General features: G+C 44.4%; 1 protein-coding gene across 7 annotated transcripts in view; it reads left to right on the forward strand.

Moving 5' to 3' along the window:
• Adra1a (adrenoceptor alpha 1A) overlaps positions 1–19,693 on the forward strand; it is a 105,769-nt gene extending 86,076 nt beyond the window's left edge. Inside the window, exons 3-5 of one of the 7 annotated variants that reach the window (XM_039093213.2) lie at positions 5,576–5,814; positions 5,908–5,961; positions 9,796–19,693. In XM_039093213.2, coding sequence (XP_038949141.1) covers positions 5,576–5,814; positions 5,908–5,961; positions 9,796–9,810 — 308 coding nt within the window. In that variant the 3' untranslated portion in view covers positions 9,811–19,693. Of the gene's footprint in view, positions 1–5,575 lie in introns of all 7 variants that reach the window. The other 6 variants (XM_006252109.5, XM_063274182.1, XM_006252107.5 and 3 more) reach the window with 6 other exon arrangements.
• The last annotated feature ends 479 nt before the right edge of the window (positions 19,694–20,172 follow it).

Here is a 20,172-nt window from a genome sequence, read left to right on the forward strand (position 1 = left end):
CATTTCTGCTCTCACTGATTTGGGGAGTAAGCAGAAGGGCTGTGGAATCAAATTCATGTAAGGGAATCAACACTTGTTGATCTTCCCGAGAGCACTGAAGGAAAGCAGCACTGTTGCCTCATAGCTGAAACACATCTGTAATAGCCAAGCCTTTTAGTATCTCCTTATCAACATACCAATGGAGCCCCAGGCCAAAAATGAGAAGCTGGGTGTTCCCAATGGTTAGGGCTTTAAGTGAAAGGCCAGGATGCTTCATCTTAATTTGCCAGTGTCAGTTTCTCCTTGGAATCTAGAAACTTCTACAATGAAAGTGAGGGTTCTGACTCTCCAAAGGTGAGAAGATTGTTTATGTTGGCCTTCGGCCATGAGCACCTGCTCCACCTGCCTCTAGCCAGCTGGTTTTAAAGTGGTCACAGGGTTTAGGTTGGAAAAGAGTCCAAAACCTGCAGCAACTAATAGTAGATGGAAAATCAATTGTTCCAGACCAAGGTAAAAGCACTCATATCAGACCCTGACAAACAAGTTCGGTCCCTGAATCCCACCTTTAGCCAGATGGGTGCAGTAATACTCATCTATAATCCTGGCATTCCTACAGTGAGATGGGAGGCAGATACAAGATCCAAAATCAACGGGCTAGCTGGCTTAGGATACAGAGAACAGGGCAGAACAAACAACAGATCGTCGTCGTCGTCGTCGTCGTCGTCGTCGTCGTCGTCGTCGTCGTCGTCGTCGTCGTCGTCCTGCCTCAACAAGGCAGAAGGAAAGAATCTACCATGGAAAGAATTTCCTCTGACCTTCACAAACATGTTGTGGCATAGTCAGACAAATGCACACATAAAACATACACACACACACACACACACACACACACACACACACACCCTACTTCGAGAATGAATGGATAAACGAACAAACAAATAAATCAATAAATATTTTTTAAAGAAGAAGCTTCAAAGTATTGAAAATTTTCCAAAGCCCAAGAATTAAAATAGGCAAAGTCACATGCTAAAGGTGACCTGACCTACAAGGCAAGATGTTCCAGGAACTAAGCTGATTGCTGTTGGATCCCTGGAGGCAAAGTCAGGACAGAGGTCACTGGGGGATGAAACACAGCTATGGTGACAAAAGAAGCAGGCACTTCTCACATAAGGTTTCAGAAAACTTACTCTTCCTGGGAAGCAGGACAAGAAATGTTGAGGTGTTTGACAGCAAATGGTACAGAATGGGGGAGAGGCATGAGAAAAATGCCAGTACAGAAAACAACCAAAGACCAGAAAGAAAGTGCACAGAAAAGGAAGAAAGCGCGAGAAGTGAGGGGTACAGTGGTTAGAAAAGAAAAATGCATCCCACAAGGTAGCCACAAGCACAGGGAAAGCAAGGACACTTAGTCATTCAGTCAACTACAGTCATCCTCAACCAGGTCAGCCACTCAATGGGAATAGTGGCTGGCCTTCCAAGTCATTATTCTAGATTCTAGAACTCTGGGAGTAAACAAAGCAAGTTCCTGATGAAGTGGAGTTTACACCCCACTGTCTGGGTCAGATTACTATAGTTTGTATTCATTATTTTTCTGTCACTGTGACAGAATACCAGACAGAAACAATTTAAAGAAGGAAGCATTTATTTTAGATCATGGTTTTAGGGGATACAGTCTGTCATGGTCAGTAAATCAGGATGGCAGGAGTGTGAGGCCCCTAGATACATTGCATCCACTGCCAGGAAGCAGAGAAGAATGGATATTGGCACTCTATTCCCTTTATCCTTTTTATCCTGCTCAAGACCCCAATCCATGAAATGGTGCCACCCACATTATAAATCTCTCACAGACATGACCAGAGATTTCTCTTCTCATCCTTAGCATGACTGGTTCCACCCTGGTGCTCCTGAGAGATGGGAGACAAGGAATAACCTCCTTCATCCAGGCTCACATTTTCAAAAAGCATCACCAGTAACCTGGGAGAGAGGAATCTAAGAATAACACTGAGTTGAAAGGATACCTTTGGGGAGTCCAAATAAGACTGAATCTGTGTGGTAAGGTTTGGGCCAGAAAGGAGACAGTGGACTGAGGAACTTTAACGCGACCTAGCCTACTCCCCACTCCAAGCACTCTTCCTAGGACAGAGATATGAAGTGAAGAAAGAGAGCTGAGGACGTGTCTAATATTCAAAGGAGAGCATAACCCCTTGCCATCTTTCTTCGCCTACTAGGAAGTCACTGGTCAAGTCTATTCTGCATCCTCCCCTAAGCACAGCCTCTTAGCAGCTTTCCAGAGAGAATCACATGTGTCCTTTCTAAAGTGAAAACCATGCTCTATGCAAGGGAGGAGATCCAGCCACCTCCCTCTAGGGAAATGATCAGATGGGAGTGGGCAAGTACGTACAAGGCTGAGACACATCCGGGTACTGTCACACACTTACTGAAATAAACCAAATGGGGCTGTTTATGGAAAGGTCTTTGACCTGGATGTGCCCCCTACTCACTGTTTGAATATTCAGAGATGTTCTTGGGTTAAAAAGAAAATCTCCCTGAAGAATTGAGGCTAGAGACTATCTTGTATCCAAATCTTAATATGTTTCTTTTTTTAAACTAACTCCTTTTCTTACCCTATACCTCAGCTACAGAAAATACAAATGGGATGTTCTGAATGGTGAGTGTCAAAACAGAAGCCCTACATGTCTGGACACAGCTTGGGAACCACAGGAAGAGAGCACATGAAATTAGCCAGGGGTCAGCTAGATGCAAGATTAAGGAAGCAGGGCTTGGGGAAGAGTGAGGGGCTCTGAAATTGAGGAATAGAAGAGAAGGGTGAGATTTATGAATGCCAACCTGGACTCTAAGCAGAAACAGGATCCTTGAAGGAACCTCTCAAATCACTTTAATACCTTCATGTTCAAAGAGCCTATGGGGTGTGTTGTTGCTGTTGTTAGCTGAAAATTCTTCAAATAAGGAAAATACCTCCCCCTATCTAGCTGGTTTGTTTGTAATGAACTCTCCAGATGAGGTGGATTTTGCCATTTGCAGTTCATCTCTGTTTGCCATTGGACATTAAGCCCAGGAAAAGGCAAAGATTTGTAAAAATTAGTTGTCTTAATCACATTGCTGTCACCATGAGAAATATTGGACAGTATATATGCATTGGAATGCAAAGTAAATTGTCCCCAAGAATTGACCATGTTTCCACAAAGCCAGTAATCATGTTAACATAGACCACTTTACCTGCTCTCGGATGAAGTTTGAAAAGCTTGAGTCTAACTGAGCCTTTCCCTAACCACTCATCTCACTTATCATGTATACCATTCTCCTTCCAAGAAATGTGCTAGTCTAGGAGATCCCGAGATTCCATGAAGTTAGACTTGAAATGTCAAGTCCCAGCCCTGCCACAGACTACCTGAGTGACCTTGGTTGAGTTACTCAACCTTATTAAGTGACAGGGTGTTTGGGATTTTTGTTTGTTTTGGTTTGGTTTTTTTGCTACAATAGAAATATTCATATTAAGCCTGTAACTAGTTATGTGATCACGTGCTTATGTGAAGGTACATATATGTGTTTAGATGCATATGCATGTGTATATGCTTGCATGTGTGTGTGTATGAGTGTGAAGATCAAAGGACAACTCCAGATCGTATTCCTGAGGCACTATCCATTTTGTGTAGGAATGGGAAACAAGTTCTCTCACTGGCCTAGAACATACTAAGTAGGCAAGGTTGGTTGACCAGAAAGCTTCAAGAATCTACCTCTCAGTGCTGGGATGAGCACTGACACATGCCATCCATCACATCTGTGTTGTTTTATGTGAGTTCTGGCAACCAAAGTCAGGTCTTCAGGCTTGCAAGGCAAGCGTTTTACTGATTGAGCCGTTTCCCCAGCCCAGAAGTCATATAACTCTCACTCTTATTGATAGTTAAATTATATGCAAAAAGTTAATCACACTGCCTAACTCAAGACATAATTGGTAACTCAAACCTTTGTTTTAATGATTAGACAGCACTAAAAACTTTGAACCGAAAGTATAAAACTTCTTCAGCTACATGGTTTTCCATAGTAAACACTTGTCAACTCATGTGTGTATGTGTGTGTTTGTTTTTGTGTGTATGTGCATGAGTGCTCACATGTCTGTGTGTGTGTATGTGTGATTTCTTTGAGACTCATTGAACTTGACAAGAATTGTGCTTCCGTGATAAATGTTCTCACCAACTATACCCCATTCTGTGTGTTTTGACTTCCACGGCATGTAAGTTTTACCTCTGGTTGAACTCAGAATACTGTTGGCTGGAGTCATCTATAAGAGCATCCAGTACGCGTGTTAAGAATCCCGACTCTATGAGTTTTCAGCTTAAAAGGAAGAGAAAGAAAGAAAATAAAGATCATACTCTTCCCAGCATGGATAGAGAAGGTGGCCCATGAAATCCCACCCTTAGCTTCGGACATTTCAGCAACTGATGGCTGCTGGAAGAGACAAGAGTATTGGTCATCTTCAGGAACACAGCCCCTGACAGACTGCCCCTGCTCCAGTGCACATTCACGTGCTCCGTGAGGTATAGGAGGAGCACATGGAGATGAGAGGGGAAAGTGGAGAGCATAGGGGAGGAGCTGGAGGGAAGGAAGTGTGAGCAGATTTTATCCAAACACACTACATGCATAGTGGGACCTTCTCCAGCAATAAAGTAAGATAATAGTACTAAAGACTAAAGGCTGAAAGGAAGGAAAACAATGTGAGGCCTTGAGGAAAACATTCATTCCACCTTCCTCTTTGTTTGAAAAGAAAATCTGAAGCCCACAGGTGTAATAAAACGTCCCCCAAGCCACTCACCTGAATGGACAAAGAACTATTACAGGAAGCAGGTGGGGAAAGGAGACCAGCTCAGGCATGAAATGTGGAACAGGGTGGGAGGACTGTGAAACTATCCTTCAAACCTGACTGAAAGGAATGAAGAGGAACATTTTGGGGGTTCATAATTTATACAGTGCATTTTGGGGGTACATGATTCATACAATGCCTTTTCAAGGAAGTAATAAGTGTTAGGAACGGGAGCTGGGCATTCTAGACCCTATGCTCACAAAGGATAGGATAGGGTAATCACAGCTTTCTCCCCTCATTCAGAGTCTATCTATGTAGTCCTGGCTAGCCAGTCTTGGGATTCCTTCCACAGACCAGGCTGACCTCAAAGTCTGCCTTCAGAGTGCTAGGATTAAAGGCATGCACTACCACACTTGGCTAGCGTCATCACATTTTAATGTGATGTGGGTTTGGGTGTACCCCCACTTTATTTTATCACTCAGGCAAAGCTGAGTGTTTAGACTCTACCAAAATGTGATGCCACAGTCTATAAAGCTCTGAGGAAGCTTACAGATGATTCCCTACAACTGAGAGAGGGAGCTGCTACAACCCTATCTGTGTGAAATGGTCTTTGAAAACCTAGCAAAGGAGTACCAGCCAGTATGAGACATTCACTTGCATCTGGAAGCTTTTGAAACTTTTTATAAATATAAAAAAATATGTGTGTTGTTTGTGGTTCTAACCGATCGGCCTCTGGACTTGCCAAACATATGTGTAACTCTTTGCGTTCTCTTTCAGGGTCTTTCTTCCCGGATTTCAAGCCTTCGGAAACCGTTTTTAAAATAGTATTTTGGCTCGGGTATCTAAATAGTTGCATCAACCCTATCATATACCCATGCTCCAGCCAGGAGTTCAAGAAAGCCTTTCAGAATGTCCTGCGAATCCAGTGTCTTCGCAGAAGGCAGTCTTCCAAGCATGCCCTGGGCTATACCCTGCACCCGCCCAGCCAGGCTCTAGAGGGACAGCACAGAGACATGGTGCGTATCCCGGTGGGCTCGGGAGAGACTTTCTATAAGATCTCCAAGACAGATGGAGTCTGTGAATGGAAGTTTTTCTCTTCCATGCCCCAGGGATCGGCCAGGATTACAGTGCCAAAGGACCAATCTGCCTGTACCACAGCCCGGGTGAGAAGTAAAAGCTTTTTGCAGGTCTGCTGCTGTGTGGGGTCCTCGGCCCCGCGCCCTGAAGAAAATCACCAAGTTCCAACCATTAAGATCCACACCATCTCCCTCGGTGAAAACGGGGAGGAAGTCTAGAGGATGGGAAAGGTCACAGGAAAAGGGAGAACACTAGGTACTGCTGATTTTCCCACTCGGAAGGCCAGGACCATTCAACAGGGGAAAGGGGAGAAGGAGGATGCCAGTTTATCAGGCGAGTGGGTAGAGCACAAGGGAAGAGGCAGGACGTAGGGTAACTGACCGCTTCTAAGTGATGAGAGGCCCATTTCCCTCAGTCGTTCTCTGATCCTGCTTTCCACTACTGACCCTTTCAACAAGAAATACCATGGGAAAGAAAATTTCATACACAATCCAAAAGACTATAAATACAGGATGATGATTTCATTGTGAATATTTTGAGCACACACTCTAAGTTTGGAGCTATTTCTTGATGGAAGGGAGGGGATTTTATTTTCAGGCTGAACCTACTGGCGACTACATTTGACATTTATGGAGAGGGGACCTAACAGAAAGGGGTGTAAGGTAATGGCCAGCATGCTTTTACAGCAAGTTTAGAAACACCCCATATTCTCAGCTTGGGTGAACCTGGAAGTGTGGGTGGTGGTGGTGGTGGTGGTGGTGGTGGTGGTGGTGGTGGTGGTGGTGGTGATGGTGGCCGTGCTTCTCAGTGGTTGCTCTCTGATTGGTTCCTTATCCCCATTTGAAACTGGGGTGCATTTTCCACTCTTGGATCTGAGGAGTGAGGCCAGGACTAATCAAGGACAGCACACTTTTACCAAGACAATAAGGCATGCCTGAGGCAGCAGTTCTAAGACCTGGTGGTGAAGGAAGGCTCCTTCTTTTATCTCCATAAAGAGCAAGAGGCTGGAATGGGATGGACACTGACATTCAGGCTAATGCCCTGCTTAATCTTTGATGTGATAAGCAATTCGCCTTTTTCAGAACTTCATAATGGGATGGCAGAATGCTGGCTTCCTTTCCTCCCACTCCCTTCACTACAGTGTATTGAATGGAGTTCACTTGTGGCATGTAGAATGAGACTTAGGGTCCAGATGCACCACCGCCTGAGCTTCCAAACATATTGAGGCCTATCCTCAAACACTTAAACTCATTGCCAAACAACTGCCCAAATAGATTTCTACGTTTTGCAAAACCTGTGAAGATGTGCTTTTTTTTTAAAACCAAATCCTTGCATTCTTTGTGTTCCAGATTATTACAAGTGGTGCCTATTAATCACATGTAATAACTAAAATATGCCTACCATTCTACCATAAGAATTGTAAGATAAGGTTTATGGCTGTGGCAGCAACTCTAACAAGAATCACAACTACCAATGTTTTCTTATAATTTCTTGCCCCACTCACCTGATTTCTTCTAAGAGCTTCAGAGCAGGTTGAAGCTACCATGAAACCTTCACAATGAGGCTCCTGACCTTTACACCTTTCCTTTCCTCCTTATATCAAACGAACTCTTTTCTACCAGCCTTTCTAAGGGCAGGTCTTTACCCACGTTGCAGTGGAGGAACTGTTAGCATGTGGCTCTGGGTGTTGTGGTTGCTTGTCTTGGAACTTTGACTATGACCTGCTTCCTCTACCTTTTCCTGGATTCTGTCTTCCTATTGGCTGGCTAGGTCATTACTCAGCCTTGTGTTCTGAACTTGGCTTCTGCTACTGAGAAGTTGGCTAGGATTCTACCAACTCTTGGGCTCTCTGCATAGCTCTTAACAACTCTAACAGATGTGGGTGTGTTGATATCTGGAGAGAACTCCAGAATGCAAACCTGTCTCGTCTTCTCTATAGGCTTCATTGTTCAGAATATCATCCTTCTAAATCTAAATTCTAAAGCCCACTCTTGACCATGTCACCCCCTCATAGAAGGGCCTCCTTACGGGAAGAGGAATCTTAGCTTTTTTCAGCAGAGTACCATTCCGTGTTACCAGTCATCTTTAAATCCCTTGATAATAAAATGTAAATGTTAACAGTGAGAAAGCTTAGGCACACTAAAAAGCCACCCACCATTGGTGCCATTTCTAATCAGAGAAAAGGAAAAAACAACTAGAAAATGAGTTGTCAGATACAGCCTTGACAAGCATACACTTGTAAAGGTATCCATAAACAATCGCCTGCACACTGCCGGCATCCCTCCATCCGAGGAGGCGAGTACCTAACAGCTTGTTCACTCCACAGCAGGATACACTGGATAGAAGCGCACCAACTTTATAAGAAATTGATAATGCCACCGTAGTGTCAAACACAGGGTAAACAACTTAGAAGTGGACTTGCATTTTCATCATCCACCAGAAATGTCTGTACTGTTGAGTGTGCCAAAAACCGAAGTGGTTGCGGCCAAACAAATGATTGTCATATTTATATTCACGTGTTTACTGCTTCTATTTGGAGTTTGAGGAATTTACCCAGAGTAACCCCAGTTAAAATGTCCTCTTCTGTGTGTTCTATAAAACCATTGCTTTCGGGTTGTCTCTATGTCACAAAATCAATCCGACACTGCAGTAGGGAATTTGAGTCCCATCTTAGATTCAAACCCTGTATATGAAGAAGGACCTTGGATCTCTTTGGTCAAAAAAATCTCTCCAGAGCATCAGAGATGTCACTCAGTTGCTAGAGTGCTTGCCTCCTGGACACTTGACCAGCAGGACCTAAAACCTGAGTAGTGGCTCATGACTATAAACTCAGCTTTCAGGAAGTGCAAATAGGGGGATCAAGAGTTCAAGGTCATCCTTGAATACTTAGTAAGTTTGAGCCAGCCTAGACTACTCAAGACACACACAAACACACACACACACACACAGAGAGAGAGAGAGAGAGAGAGAGAGAGAGAGAGAGAGAGAGAGAGAGGACAGAGGGGGTGGGGAGGGAGGAAGAGAGAGAGAGGACAGAGGGGGGTGGGGAGGGAGGAAGAGAGAGAGAGAGAGAGAGAGAGAGAGAGAGAGAGAGAGAAGGCTATATCCGCTGTGAGAAAAGCACTTTTCTTTTCATAGCCTCATCTATGAATGCTTCTGCATGAAATCACTCTTCGTTTAACAAACTTTGCAGAGCACCAAGGCTTCTGAGCCTCCTCCTGATTGCTAGTCATGGTTTATATGAACACCTAGGAAGAATGCCTCTTCAAAAACACACACAAACAAGTGTAACATTCATTCTCAATCACCTGCATTCCAACTTTTATTTTACAACTTAGCAAGAACAGAAGAGCTAGAGGCATTCCACTAGGAACTGCAGGGCATGGACTGGGCTCATAATTTTCATATATGCCAATCAGAGTGGAAGGCTCAGAATGCTGCTCTCCAGGTAGCCAGAGACTGTGGTTAATTTTGACGACAGGCCATTGGTAAGCAGCTGTGCATCTTAGTTTGCTTCCTTTTCTATATGAACCACCATGAAGACCTCCTAGACCAGCAGGTTTTGGGGTAAAAGCCTGGGGAGCAAAACTATTTTAGGAACCATTTTCTTGAGCAGGTAATTGTTCATGTGTTAATCACCACTCCGTAATCACCGCTAACAAACATTCCTAATTGCTTCTGGGGAGAGCTCTGTCCCCATCCTCTTGCCAAAATATGAGGCTGCCTCTTCGATGAATTCCCTGCTGACTTAATTAGGGAAGAGATTGGCTCATCTGCAAAGGGAAAGCGAACAGGTGGATGTTCAAGCAAGCAGATGAAAGGCAAGTGAAAACCAGGGAGACAAGACAAGACAGAGGTAGCAGATCCGCAGGCCTCAGATATACTCACTATCACTGTGGTCTCTTTTTTTACACTACCAGGGCTTTTATCCATGAAGCCACCTGTGCGACAGAGCCCAGTTGGAACACTTCACCTGCTCTGGGCTGACAAACTAATGCTGAGGAGCTGTGCTGAGGCCACATCTTCCAAAAGCCATGGCAACAGTGGCCTCCCGCCCTCCAAGGTCCCCGCAAGATGAAGGAGTGGACATGACTGTTGGGGGCCTGGGTTGGGAAGCAAGCTAGGATTTCAGCAGACAATGCCCGCCCCAGGGAAAGGTGCCATTGGTAGGATCTCCTTCATGTTTCCCAGACCTATGGCATAAGGGTGAGCTGAGAAAGAGGCTTACCTGCTCTCTGCAGAGAATGTCATGGTTCAAAACACCACTGCTGAACTTACAAAGGCCTTAGGAATGGCAGGGAGCACTGAAGGGAAGATTGACCATAGCTGTGGCTCAAAGCAGAGAGGTTTAGTTATGCTTTTCCTTGACTGATAAGCAAGGAACTGCCCTGAAACTGGAGGTTTGGATTTGGGAGTTCTTGCCATACTGTCCCTGTAGCTCACGCAGAGCCATCTCACTTAAGGCTGGAGGTGATGATTTGTTAAGTCGTGAAAATACAGATTTAGGTGAAAAAAATCCTAGCACAACTTAGCACTGCATTTAGAGAAAAGAATATGATGAGCATCCTGGTCTACAAAACAGGGTGAGTAAAATGAGTGTCTGTGGAAGTCATGGGGAATGAAGGCTGAAATCCCAATATGAATTTAAGTTTATGTGTATCGCCACATACTTACCCAGGTCATTCCAGTGTGGGAGAAGGAAAAGAAAGGAAGGTTTTGTTGTTTTTTTTAATCTACTTTTGGTGTGTGAAGAAATAGAAGTTATGAGTCAAGGACGTCTTTGAATGCTCTCATATTCAATCTGTATTAGTGATGCTTCCGTGTCCCCCAGAGTTCGCTGTGTATTTTGACTCACTGACTTTCCTAGTGAGCTTCTTCAGTTCCAACTTGTAACCCCAGCTCAGTCTGGACCTTCTGCCCTCTTGTCCTGGCCAACAATTGGGAAGAGCCTGTAGTTCATGGCCACCCATTCTTGCTTTCCTGGCTAACAGACAGGCATGAATCACTTTGTTCTTTCTCCATAGATAAGCTGCTACCAAACCAGGGAAATTGTCAGGACAATCATTGCTTTTCTCAATAGGGTGACATGTAATAACAAGCCAACTGTCACTGTCACTGTGAGGTCCTTAAGAACACAAAGGCCTCAAAGGGAACCTGTGGGCCATTGGGCATACTCTGACCAGCAGCCCCAGATGGCCACTCTTCATTGTACCACCCTGGTGTGAAACCAAAGAGAGGTGATGATAGTCCCCAGTGTATGAGGTGGCAAGGTGGTGGTTTCATCTATTCGGAAGTGAAAAATGTGCTTTTCCAAGAGACATTGTTACAAAATGGGGTGGGGGTTGTTCCTAGAGAAACCAAAAGTAAATAAATAAACACCTGTTTTATGTATACTAGGAGTTGGCCAACTGTTTCCATAAATGGCTAGATGGTAAACATTTTAGGTATGGTGAACTATATGATCTCTGTTTTGGATCTTTTCGAGGGAAAATCCTTTAAAAATATAGACCATCATTAACTCAAAAGACAGCAAGGAGTGTCCCAGGTTTATCCCATGGGCCACAACTTTTCTTCCCTGATTCACACCACCACCAGTTGGTTATAGAGCCAATACTTGTGAACTCCAGCTGTAGGTGGTGAGCATGCTTTTATCAGGAGGTCACTAACCTAACATACCCACTGGAATAAATCAACATTCCCAACCTGTGTGAGTGGTTACATTACGCAGCAAGTTCAGAACTTCATGATTGCCCATCAGGTGGGAGTAGCAGAGAAAAGCACCTGCCAGTTCCACATTGAATCCTACCACAAAGGCAGGTCAGCAGAAAGTGCCATGAGGGAGGAGTCTTCAAGGTTAGGAGGTAACTTCCCCCATGACATATATACAAAACTAACCCTAACCCCAACATCAATGCCAACCTTAAACATGAAACCTAACACCGATCCCAACCCTGACCCTAACTTTAATACAAAACGTAACCCTGACCATGACATTGACCCTGACACTGAACTTGACCAAAAGCCCAGCCACAACCACAAACCTAACCCTAATCCTACCCTAAGCTTAACCCTAAACCTACCCCTATCCCTATCCCTAACCCTAAACCTACCCCTGTCCCTAACCCTAACCCTAACCCTAACCCTAAGCTTAACCCTAACCCTACCCCTGTCCCTAACCCTAACCCTAAGCTTAACCCTAAACCTACCCCTATCCCTAACCCTAGCCCTAACCTTAACCCTAAACCTACCCCTGTCCCTACCCCTAACCCCGACCCTACCCTGACCCTGAGCTGCTGCTTGGAAAGATTTCTGAAGGACATCTGAGAGAACTCTCATGCTCTGGACATCTTTCCCAAGCTCTCGAAGTCAGCTTTGATTCTCCCTCGTCATCTTGTGTCTCTGGCTTTTGTCTTTTTTTTCCTTATAAACCTTCCCTCTCAAGAGTTCCTTAAAGCCTGTCGAGGCCTTGATACATGAGACTCAGTTTCCCCTTTACCTTGAGCGATGACTAATCCATCAGGAAGCATATCCCAGGCTAATGATCCACAGGGATGCTGTTTTCTCCAAGGCTCTGTTCCTTGCTCCTCCCAACACATAGTCCATGTGCATCTGGGACTTGGGATTGTCCTTTTCATGGACCCTGCCCTTGAACTTGAAGGAAAATTTCCACTCTGGAGAGTCTTCCCACACATGTGTTCCAGTCTTTACCGGGAGTTTCAGCCTTTATATCCCTGTGTTCATTTATCAGGTGCATTTCCACCCAATTCTGCAGGCTCGCTCGGCTTCCAGAGCATTTACTGTTTTCCTTACCGTACTGGATGCTAGAAGTACAAAATCAAGGCATTGGGTTGTTTCTTCTTCACTGCGTCTTGACCTCCCCCTGAATTTTCATGTGGTCTTTTCTCTGTGTGTACACAAGTCCCTGTAAGAATATCTACTTCTTACAAGGACACTGGTCATATTGCATTAAGATCTGTCCCCCATGACCTCACTGCACCTTAATTATCTTTCGAAAGACTATTTCCAAATACAGTCACATTGTGAGGTGAAAAAAAAAGTTCAAATTGAAGTGGGAATTTAGGAGGCATTCAGTTCAACTCATGAGATCCCACATATTCTCTCTTTTGTTCTCATGCCAAAAGATTTTTAAAAAAATATTCATAATCCTTTACCAGGATAGGAAGTTCAAATTCAGCCCTTTCTGTTTATCCTCTACCCTGGCAAGTTTTTATGCCAATTGTCTGCAAAAATGTATTTAGCAACTAATTATGCACTTGCTTGTATTCTTAAAACTCTTAATACTTAGAGTATTTTGAGAGGTACCTCATAAACATTGATCTTATGTGGGTTCTGACAGGACAGGGACAGTCACTCAGTACTGTCACTCAGTACACCACAATACCCCTGAGAGAGGAAAGCCTTCCACCCCCAGCCAGGCAAGGAGGTAGAGGAGAAGAAATGGCTGGGAGAACAAATCAACAAGAACTTGGAAGGGCCAGGGCAATGGTTGGAGACCTGGAGGTTTCTAGAGATTTCATAACTTTATGCACCAGCTGTGGGGAATCCCAAGCTGGCACATGGTCCTGGGTGAGGTGGGCATTTGATCTCCATGAGAAACATCAGCACCCAAGAAAGCAGAACCCCAGCATGCAATGGGGCAGTCCCTTGACCACACAGTTGGAGTGAGGCAGAAAGTGGGAAGAAAGATGAATGGCAGCCTCAGTCCTGAGAACTGGGTCAGTAGGGCCCCATGGGAACAATGTGATCACCCCAGGTCCCATCTATCAAAATAACCAGAACAAAGGTCACGATGGCCACTCCTGCTGAAAGAAATTTCACTTAAGACCTCTGAGGATCCCTTCTCTTCACTACTTCCCAAACCTCCCAGAACCCTAGTGATGTGCTTTGCCCTTCTTCAGGGCCATTGAGCACCTCACCCTGTCTACATCACCTCGTGAAATTCTACTTCTGCTTCATCATCTACCCCAGCCCTTATGGTAGACAGATTTACTGTCCCCACAGTCTCACTGTGACAAGCATAGAACAATGTCTTCTCCTCTGTCCTGATTCCTGTCAAGAAGTGGAGATCATCCATCCTCATTAGGAAGCCTCTGCTCCTCCACAGCATGGCGTCCTCCTCTCTGCTTTCCTTACACTGAGCTGTGCTTTGGTTTCCTGCCCTCATCCCACCCCAAGCCTCTCAGGCAGGAAATATCTCTGGTCTCACTCTCTCTGTCACAGTGCGGTGCCATGACATGTTTAACATTAGTCCAATCTAGAAGTGAAGAAAGGAGAATGTATTGTGGAATCAAAACCTACAGAAGTATTTAGAGGCAGAAGTCAACCCAAAATAAGTCTGAATGTGTGGGTCTCTGTCTTGATGTGTCCCTAAAGATGTCTGGTGTGTTGTTATTGTTGTTGTTGTTGCTGTTGTTGTTGTTTTCTCCTCTCTGATCAAAATCTGAGTATAGGATTATGACTTCTCAGCATGCAGTGTCTCCCCTTCCTGGTCCCTGTGTCATAACAGAAGTGACAGTGGTTGTAAGAAGCAGAGGCATGGGGTACATTAACAAACAGCAAGATGCCTGTGAGCCGCAACTTTCTACTACAGAAGAGGTGCTCAAATATCAGCTGATAACATAGGAAGGCTGTTAAAAAGGATGGCCTGCAAATACTTAGTAACCATTCATTGTCAGTTTTCTGCAAACTTGTTTTTGGTTTGTTTGTTTGTTTGTTTGTTTTAAAAATGAAATCCGTATTAATTTAATTAAAAGGTAAAGCCCTTGCTTGCTCTCACCTCCATTCTAGCAGCCAGCCTGACTCCTGCCTTCCTAGGTTGAGTATTGCACCCAACCTTCATCCCTAACTTCAAGTGAGAGCAGGCAGTCTGCTAGAGCCACCCTGTCTCAGCTACAAAAGCCCAAATCAAAACGCATGCTTTCCTCATTAGATGTAAAGAAAAAGAAATTGCATTCTCTAGACCCAAGAAGTTACAAACAGCGTCCTTTCAGCTATATCCATAGTTACTTAACCCAAGATAGCAGATACCAACATCATCTCACTCCTTCCTTCCTGTGACTCTGATGCATGGTGCAGAAACGAGGCAGAAGTCATAAAAAGTAGATTGTTAGGTTCATGGGGGTAAGCCAACTGATAAAGTGTTTGCCTTGCAAGCATTGTGAAATCCCCAGAAGCCATGAAAGAAAATAGGTAGGAAAAACTGACAGAAAGGAAGGAAGAAATAAAGGAAAGAAAGGGACCATAGCTCATAGCATGGGGAGCAGACATGTGGATCCTGGAGCTGGCTGCCTTGCCAGCCTAGTCAATTCACTGAGTTCCAGGTAAATGTGAGAGAGTGTGCCTAAAAGACAAGATGGTCAGCTCTTGAGGGACATTTTCTGAGGTTTGTTTCTTGCCTACACACATATGCACACATAGCTATATTTTTAGAACACATGCTCCAGGCTAAACCCTTTAACACACTTTGAAATGATGACATACCAAGGGACGAGATTTTCTAGTCATATTATAAACGAAAGATTTTCACAGAAAGCTGGCACAAAGATTTGTGCGAATGGAGAGAGGGGAAGGTCTTCAGGGAGCTTGAGAAATAGAAGCCTGAGACTTGACCCACCCATTGCTCTGAAACGCTCTTGTGTGAACCTGACCCAGACTCAGCATGCTGAACCTTGACCCAGTTCCACCCAGACCCCAGCCCAGGAGGAAAGCCAAAATAATGCCATGATTGGGTATAAAGAAAGCTGTAGACAGGGCCATCAGTCCTGGGCTTTAGTGTGTCTCCTGTCTCGAGGTGACTCTGAGCAAGCTCCTTGACCTCTCAGGCCCCATACCTTCACCTGTGAAATGTAGGTGTGAGATGTGAACTCAGGAAGATGCCTCATGAGATGATAAAACCAACCAATCATGGTAGGCCTCTGCACACACCAGGGCACGCCCTGTTTGTGTATTCCCCTCCCAGCTGTTCCCTACATGGGACGAGTGTTATTAAGGACCTGCAAGGCCTGACCACTCCACGTACAATTGAGAGATTAAGCCTTCCCTTTACCCTTCATCCCTCCTCAGGCTTCCTGCGGGATCACCAGCAGCCATGGATAACTTCTGTATTATTAGAAAGGAAGGCAGAAAGAAGCTGTACCATGCCTGGTGCTACATTCTGAAACTCAGACTTGGGCTCAGTTATCTGTACCCTTTCCCCACTGTGCTATTTTCTGTGGATTAGAGATGCCTTTACCTGGACATTGCACTTTAATATTTTTTAAGTCAAACTCCCTAACCTACTTTGAAGATGCCCACCTGGCCAGGGACCGTCTAGGCAGAGTGGTGCTTGTGCTTTCCTCACCTACCAGCTGGGTACAGGACGAGTTTTACATTACGGAAGTGGCCCTGTGAAAGTCTTTACATGCATGGTGCACGTGTGTCTGTAAAACTGATGCCACAAGAAAGAAAACACGTTCTGAGTGCAGAACAAGGCACAAGGGATTGAACACAGAGCTTCAGTTTAAATTTGTCCAAGCAATGCCTGGCAACTATCAGAAGTAAATGTTTACAAGATGAACAGCCATTCCCAATTACTAGCAGGATCAGTTGGAGTTGGCATGGAATTGAGTGCCTGTCATGTGAGCTGTAGGTCACATGTTCTCCTCAGATATGACCATGGGCCCTTCAAAGAACCTCTGGGAACCTCTGGACAGGTGACTTAATGGGAAGGTCCACACTACTCATGGCTGAGCATGACTGGCACATTTGAGAGGCTGACTCTGGCTATCTCTTTGCCAACAGTCTCTCATGACTCCAGATCTCAAATTTGCTCTAAGCAGAAGGGAAAAGTCAGTTTCTGAGCTGAGGTTCTTGGCCCAACTGTGCTTCAGATAAACACAGCCCAGGGCTATTTCAGTTCTGGATTTTAGGGAGCAGCTGTGAGGTTAGAGAAAAAGCCAAGGGAAGAGCCTTGACCCAAGTGAATGTTTCTCTGAGTGCTTGGAGAGAGAAAGCACTCAAGGGTCAGGAGGACATCATGGGGCTGTCCCATTGATGGCAGACATGTATCTCAATTCTAAGAACCCTCTTCTCCAAGTTCTGACTCTAAAAATGAGTGTTTGGGATTCAGGGTAAAAATTACTACTTTGTAAAAAGAGAGAGTTGTGTTGCATTGATACCTGGTTGTCTAAAAGCAGATTATGGGAGCCAGCAAGATGGCTGAATATTTGCCACCAAGCCAGAAGATTTGAATTCAGTCCCTGGGATCCACACGGAGGTAGGGGGAGAACCAATTCCTTCAGTTGTTCTCTGACCTCCACACATGTGCTGTACCACACATGCAAAATAAATAAGTAAATGTAAAACAAAGAAAACTCATTTTAAAAAAATCATAATATGGTTCCCTAAAGGTCCACCTACCCTGCTTTTTATTGAAACATATGCCTATTACAGAAAGTGATATACCTATCTGTGACTGATATCCAATCTCCCCAAATTATCCTCTGTCCTTCTGAGATCACCTCAAGAGATGCTGAGTCCTGCCCAACATGTGGACATGTCCCTTGTCCAAGCATCACCTCACAGGGACACAAATCTCAGTCATGTCATAGCCTTCAACACTGGGACAAAAGCAGTTCAATATCATAAAGTGAGCATGGATAACTTCCCCCAGTGGATTCATACAAGTTACAAACCAAAGGCTGAGGGTGGCCGGGCATGAATATGGTCTAAAGTTGATCCCCAGCACCATATACACACAAAAATAGCTAAACACTGAAGTCCCTTTAGTGTTCCTCAAACCCTAGCATATCCATAGAAATAGAGGGAAGCCAGCACACAAAACAAATCCCCACCTTCTTCCTGAGGAAGCTCCCACTGCATCCAGCTGTGGGCACCATCACTGATCTAGGATGTAGTACGGGCTTTCTAGGACCCAAGGAATGAAGAACAACAGTGACAGAGATAGTCTTCACCTTCAGGGCATCCATGCTCCATGGGGGGGAGGAACAAATTTGTGAGTGGAATAGTTCTGGAGGATCCTGTGATCCTTCAAAACTAACCACAAAATTAGGTTTCTCAAAAATATTATCCCTTCTGGATCCTGAAAGAAAAAGACAGTGAGTAATAAAGGAAGTTGCTCCCCAAAAGGAAGGAGTACACCAATGCTAGTCCATCCCAAGTATGGGCTGGGTTGCCCCCCCTTTGGTGTGCCAGGCAATTAACTATGGCAGCCCCTTGACTCAGCAAACCTCACTCCCCAAGTCCTGCAAGCAAACCACTCCTATTTTCCTCTCTCTCTCTCTCTCTCTCTCTCTCTCTCTCTCTCTCTCTCTCTCTCTCTCTCTCTCTCTGACAATGGAAAACTCACTGGACAAACCAGGACACAGCAAATGGTGGTCCAGTGGGACCACCATGTCTGATAATCAGAAAGCATTGGTTATCATTGGTTATCTAGTAGCCTGCATTTGTTCTCAAAGCTTTCTACAATGTTATAGTGAGATGACTATATAGAAAAATATCTAATTTCTTTTTCATTGCACATTTTCTCAAACATGAGGTATTTAATCCAAAAGAATAGCCAAAGGCTTGAGAAGGCTTAGTAAGGAAATTGTACAGAAGGCACTTCTGTGCTATTAAAAGTCGAGAAACTGTTATAGCAAGGAAACATTGTGCAATATGTTCAGAAATAAGGAGGGGTTTTTTTATCTTGCAAAAAATACAGCAGTGAACTGCATGCATCACTAAAATGTCCCACTGGTTGCCTACCATGCCAGAGAGGAAGGGGCAGTAGCTGGTTCTGCCAGGACAAGTGTTCTGCCAATGGTGTTTGGTGATTATTACAAACTAAACACAGCCCAGGAAGTGGAGGAAAGAGCAATAAATCGAAGGACTTGGACTACACTTTTACAGTCTGCCGGCGCTCACCAACTTAATTTACTCAGACTAGGGAAAAGTGTGTCTCAGTAAACAAACTGAAGCTGCTGCTATTCCGACATGAACCCTGACATTTGCTGGCCTGATGCAGCTTTTCTACCTGTCTCTTCCTCAGAGCTGCTGCATACACACACACAAGACTTCCATGCTGCCAGAGACGCAGATGCGGGCTGCCTGGCTGGTTTCAGCTGCCATTATTCTCCTATAACCTTGGCGATTGGGATATGTAACATCCCCAGGAGGTACAGTTCCTAACTGCCCAGCGGTTGAGAGCTATGCCCACCAGTTCTAGGTTTGGTCTTTGGTCAGTGGAGTTGATGATTATGTTTCCTTCAATTAGTGTAAATCATGCTGAGCGTCTGGTATGTGCTCTATGCTCTATAAGGGAAAATTCCCTCCCATGTGAAAATAATGTATCCATGTGTGTGCATTGTTGTACTTGAATTGTGTGCACTGTTGTGTATTAATGCATATAGGCCACACTCAGACATCTACAATGGCTTCGAAGCTTTTGATTCCATTTAAATGGACTCCATGCCCTTGGCATGTGCTATGTAAGTGTTTATGAACTTTTTCCAGGCCCATTTATTTATGATGTGACATGGTAGACAATCGTGTTGGCTTTGTGTTCTTGTTTTTCAAGAAAATCAATGTACATACTACTAAGCAAGTGAATAAATTATTAAAATATAGATGTATGGCTCATGCCCACTGTTAAAAATAAATTTATCTTATTTGTTTCATAATATGTTTGCCACGATGATGAAAATTTATATGGTCCTTATACATATCGATGCCGTGTATTTAAGCTTTGTTCAATATTGATGAGTGTTCCCTAATAAAGTATTTTAAACCTCTTTCTCTAAATACACAAGGCCCTCACTATTCAGTTGTGCTGTGCTTTAATATGGCTGGTGATAAGTGGCGTGGGTAGCTGAGGCTAGGAAAGCTGTGTTTGGACAACATATGGGAGAATGGACGTGCAGTGTGTGTGCTGGCTGCAATCAAGGCACAGACCATATGACCTGCTCATCAGGCTTAGAGGGAGGCAGCAAGGAAAGGTAATAAAAGTCAGATCTGGAGGTATTAAATGTATTCGAGGCAAATTGAGGGGCCAGTAGTCAGAAAAAATATGTGCGCAACCCAATCTGAGGAGAATCTCCTAGCGATTCCAATAAGAGATCATTGTCTGACCATGATGTCAGAACCTCGGAATCCTAGGGTTACACTTGAGCCCCATTCCCTCTAAAGGATCAGTTGCCATGACCAAATGAGCATGGCCCAGTGATGCAGAGATGGTTCAACATGCACAAACCAATACATGTAATACATCAGAGTAAAATATGCAAGGGCAGAAACCAGAC

Source organism: Rattus norvegicus, chromosome 15 (assembly GCF_036323735.1).
Source record: "Rattus norvegicus strain BN/NHsdMcwi chromosome 15, GRCr8, whole genome shotgun sequence".
Classification (NCBI taxonomy): domain Eukaryota; kingdom Metazoa; phylum Chordata; class Mammalia; order Rodentia; family Muridae; genus Rattus; species Rattus norvegicus.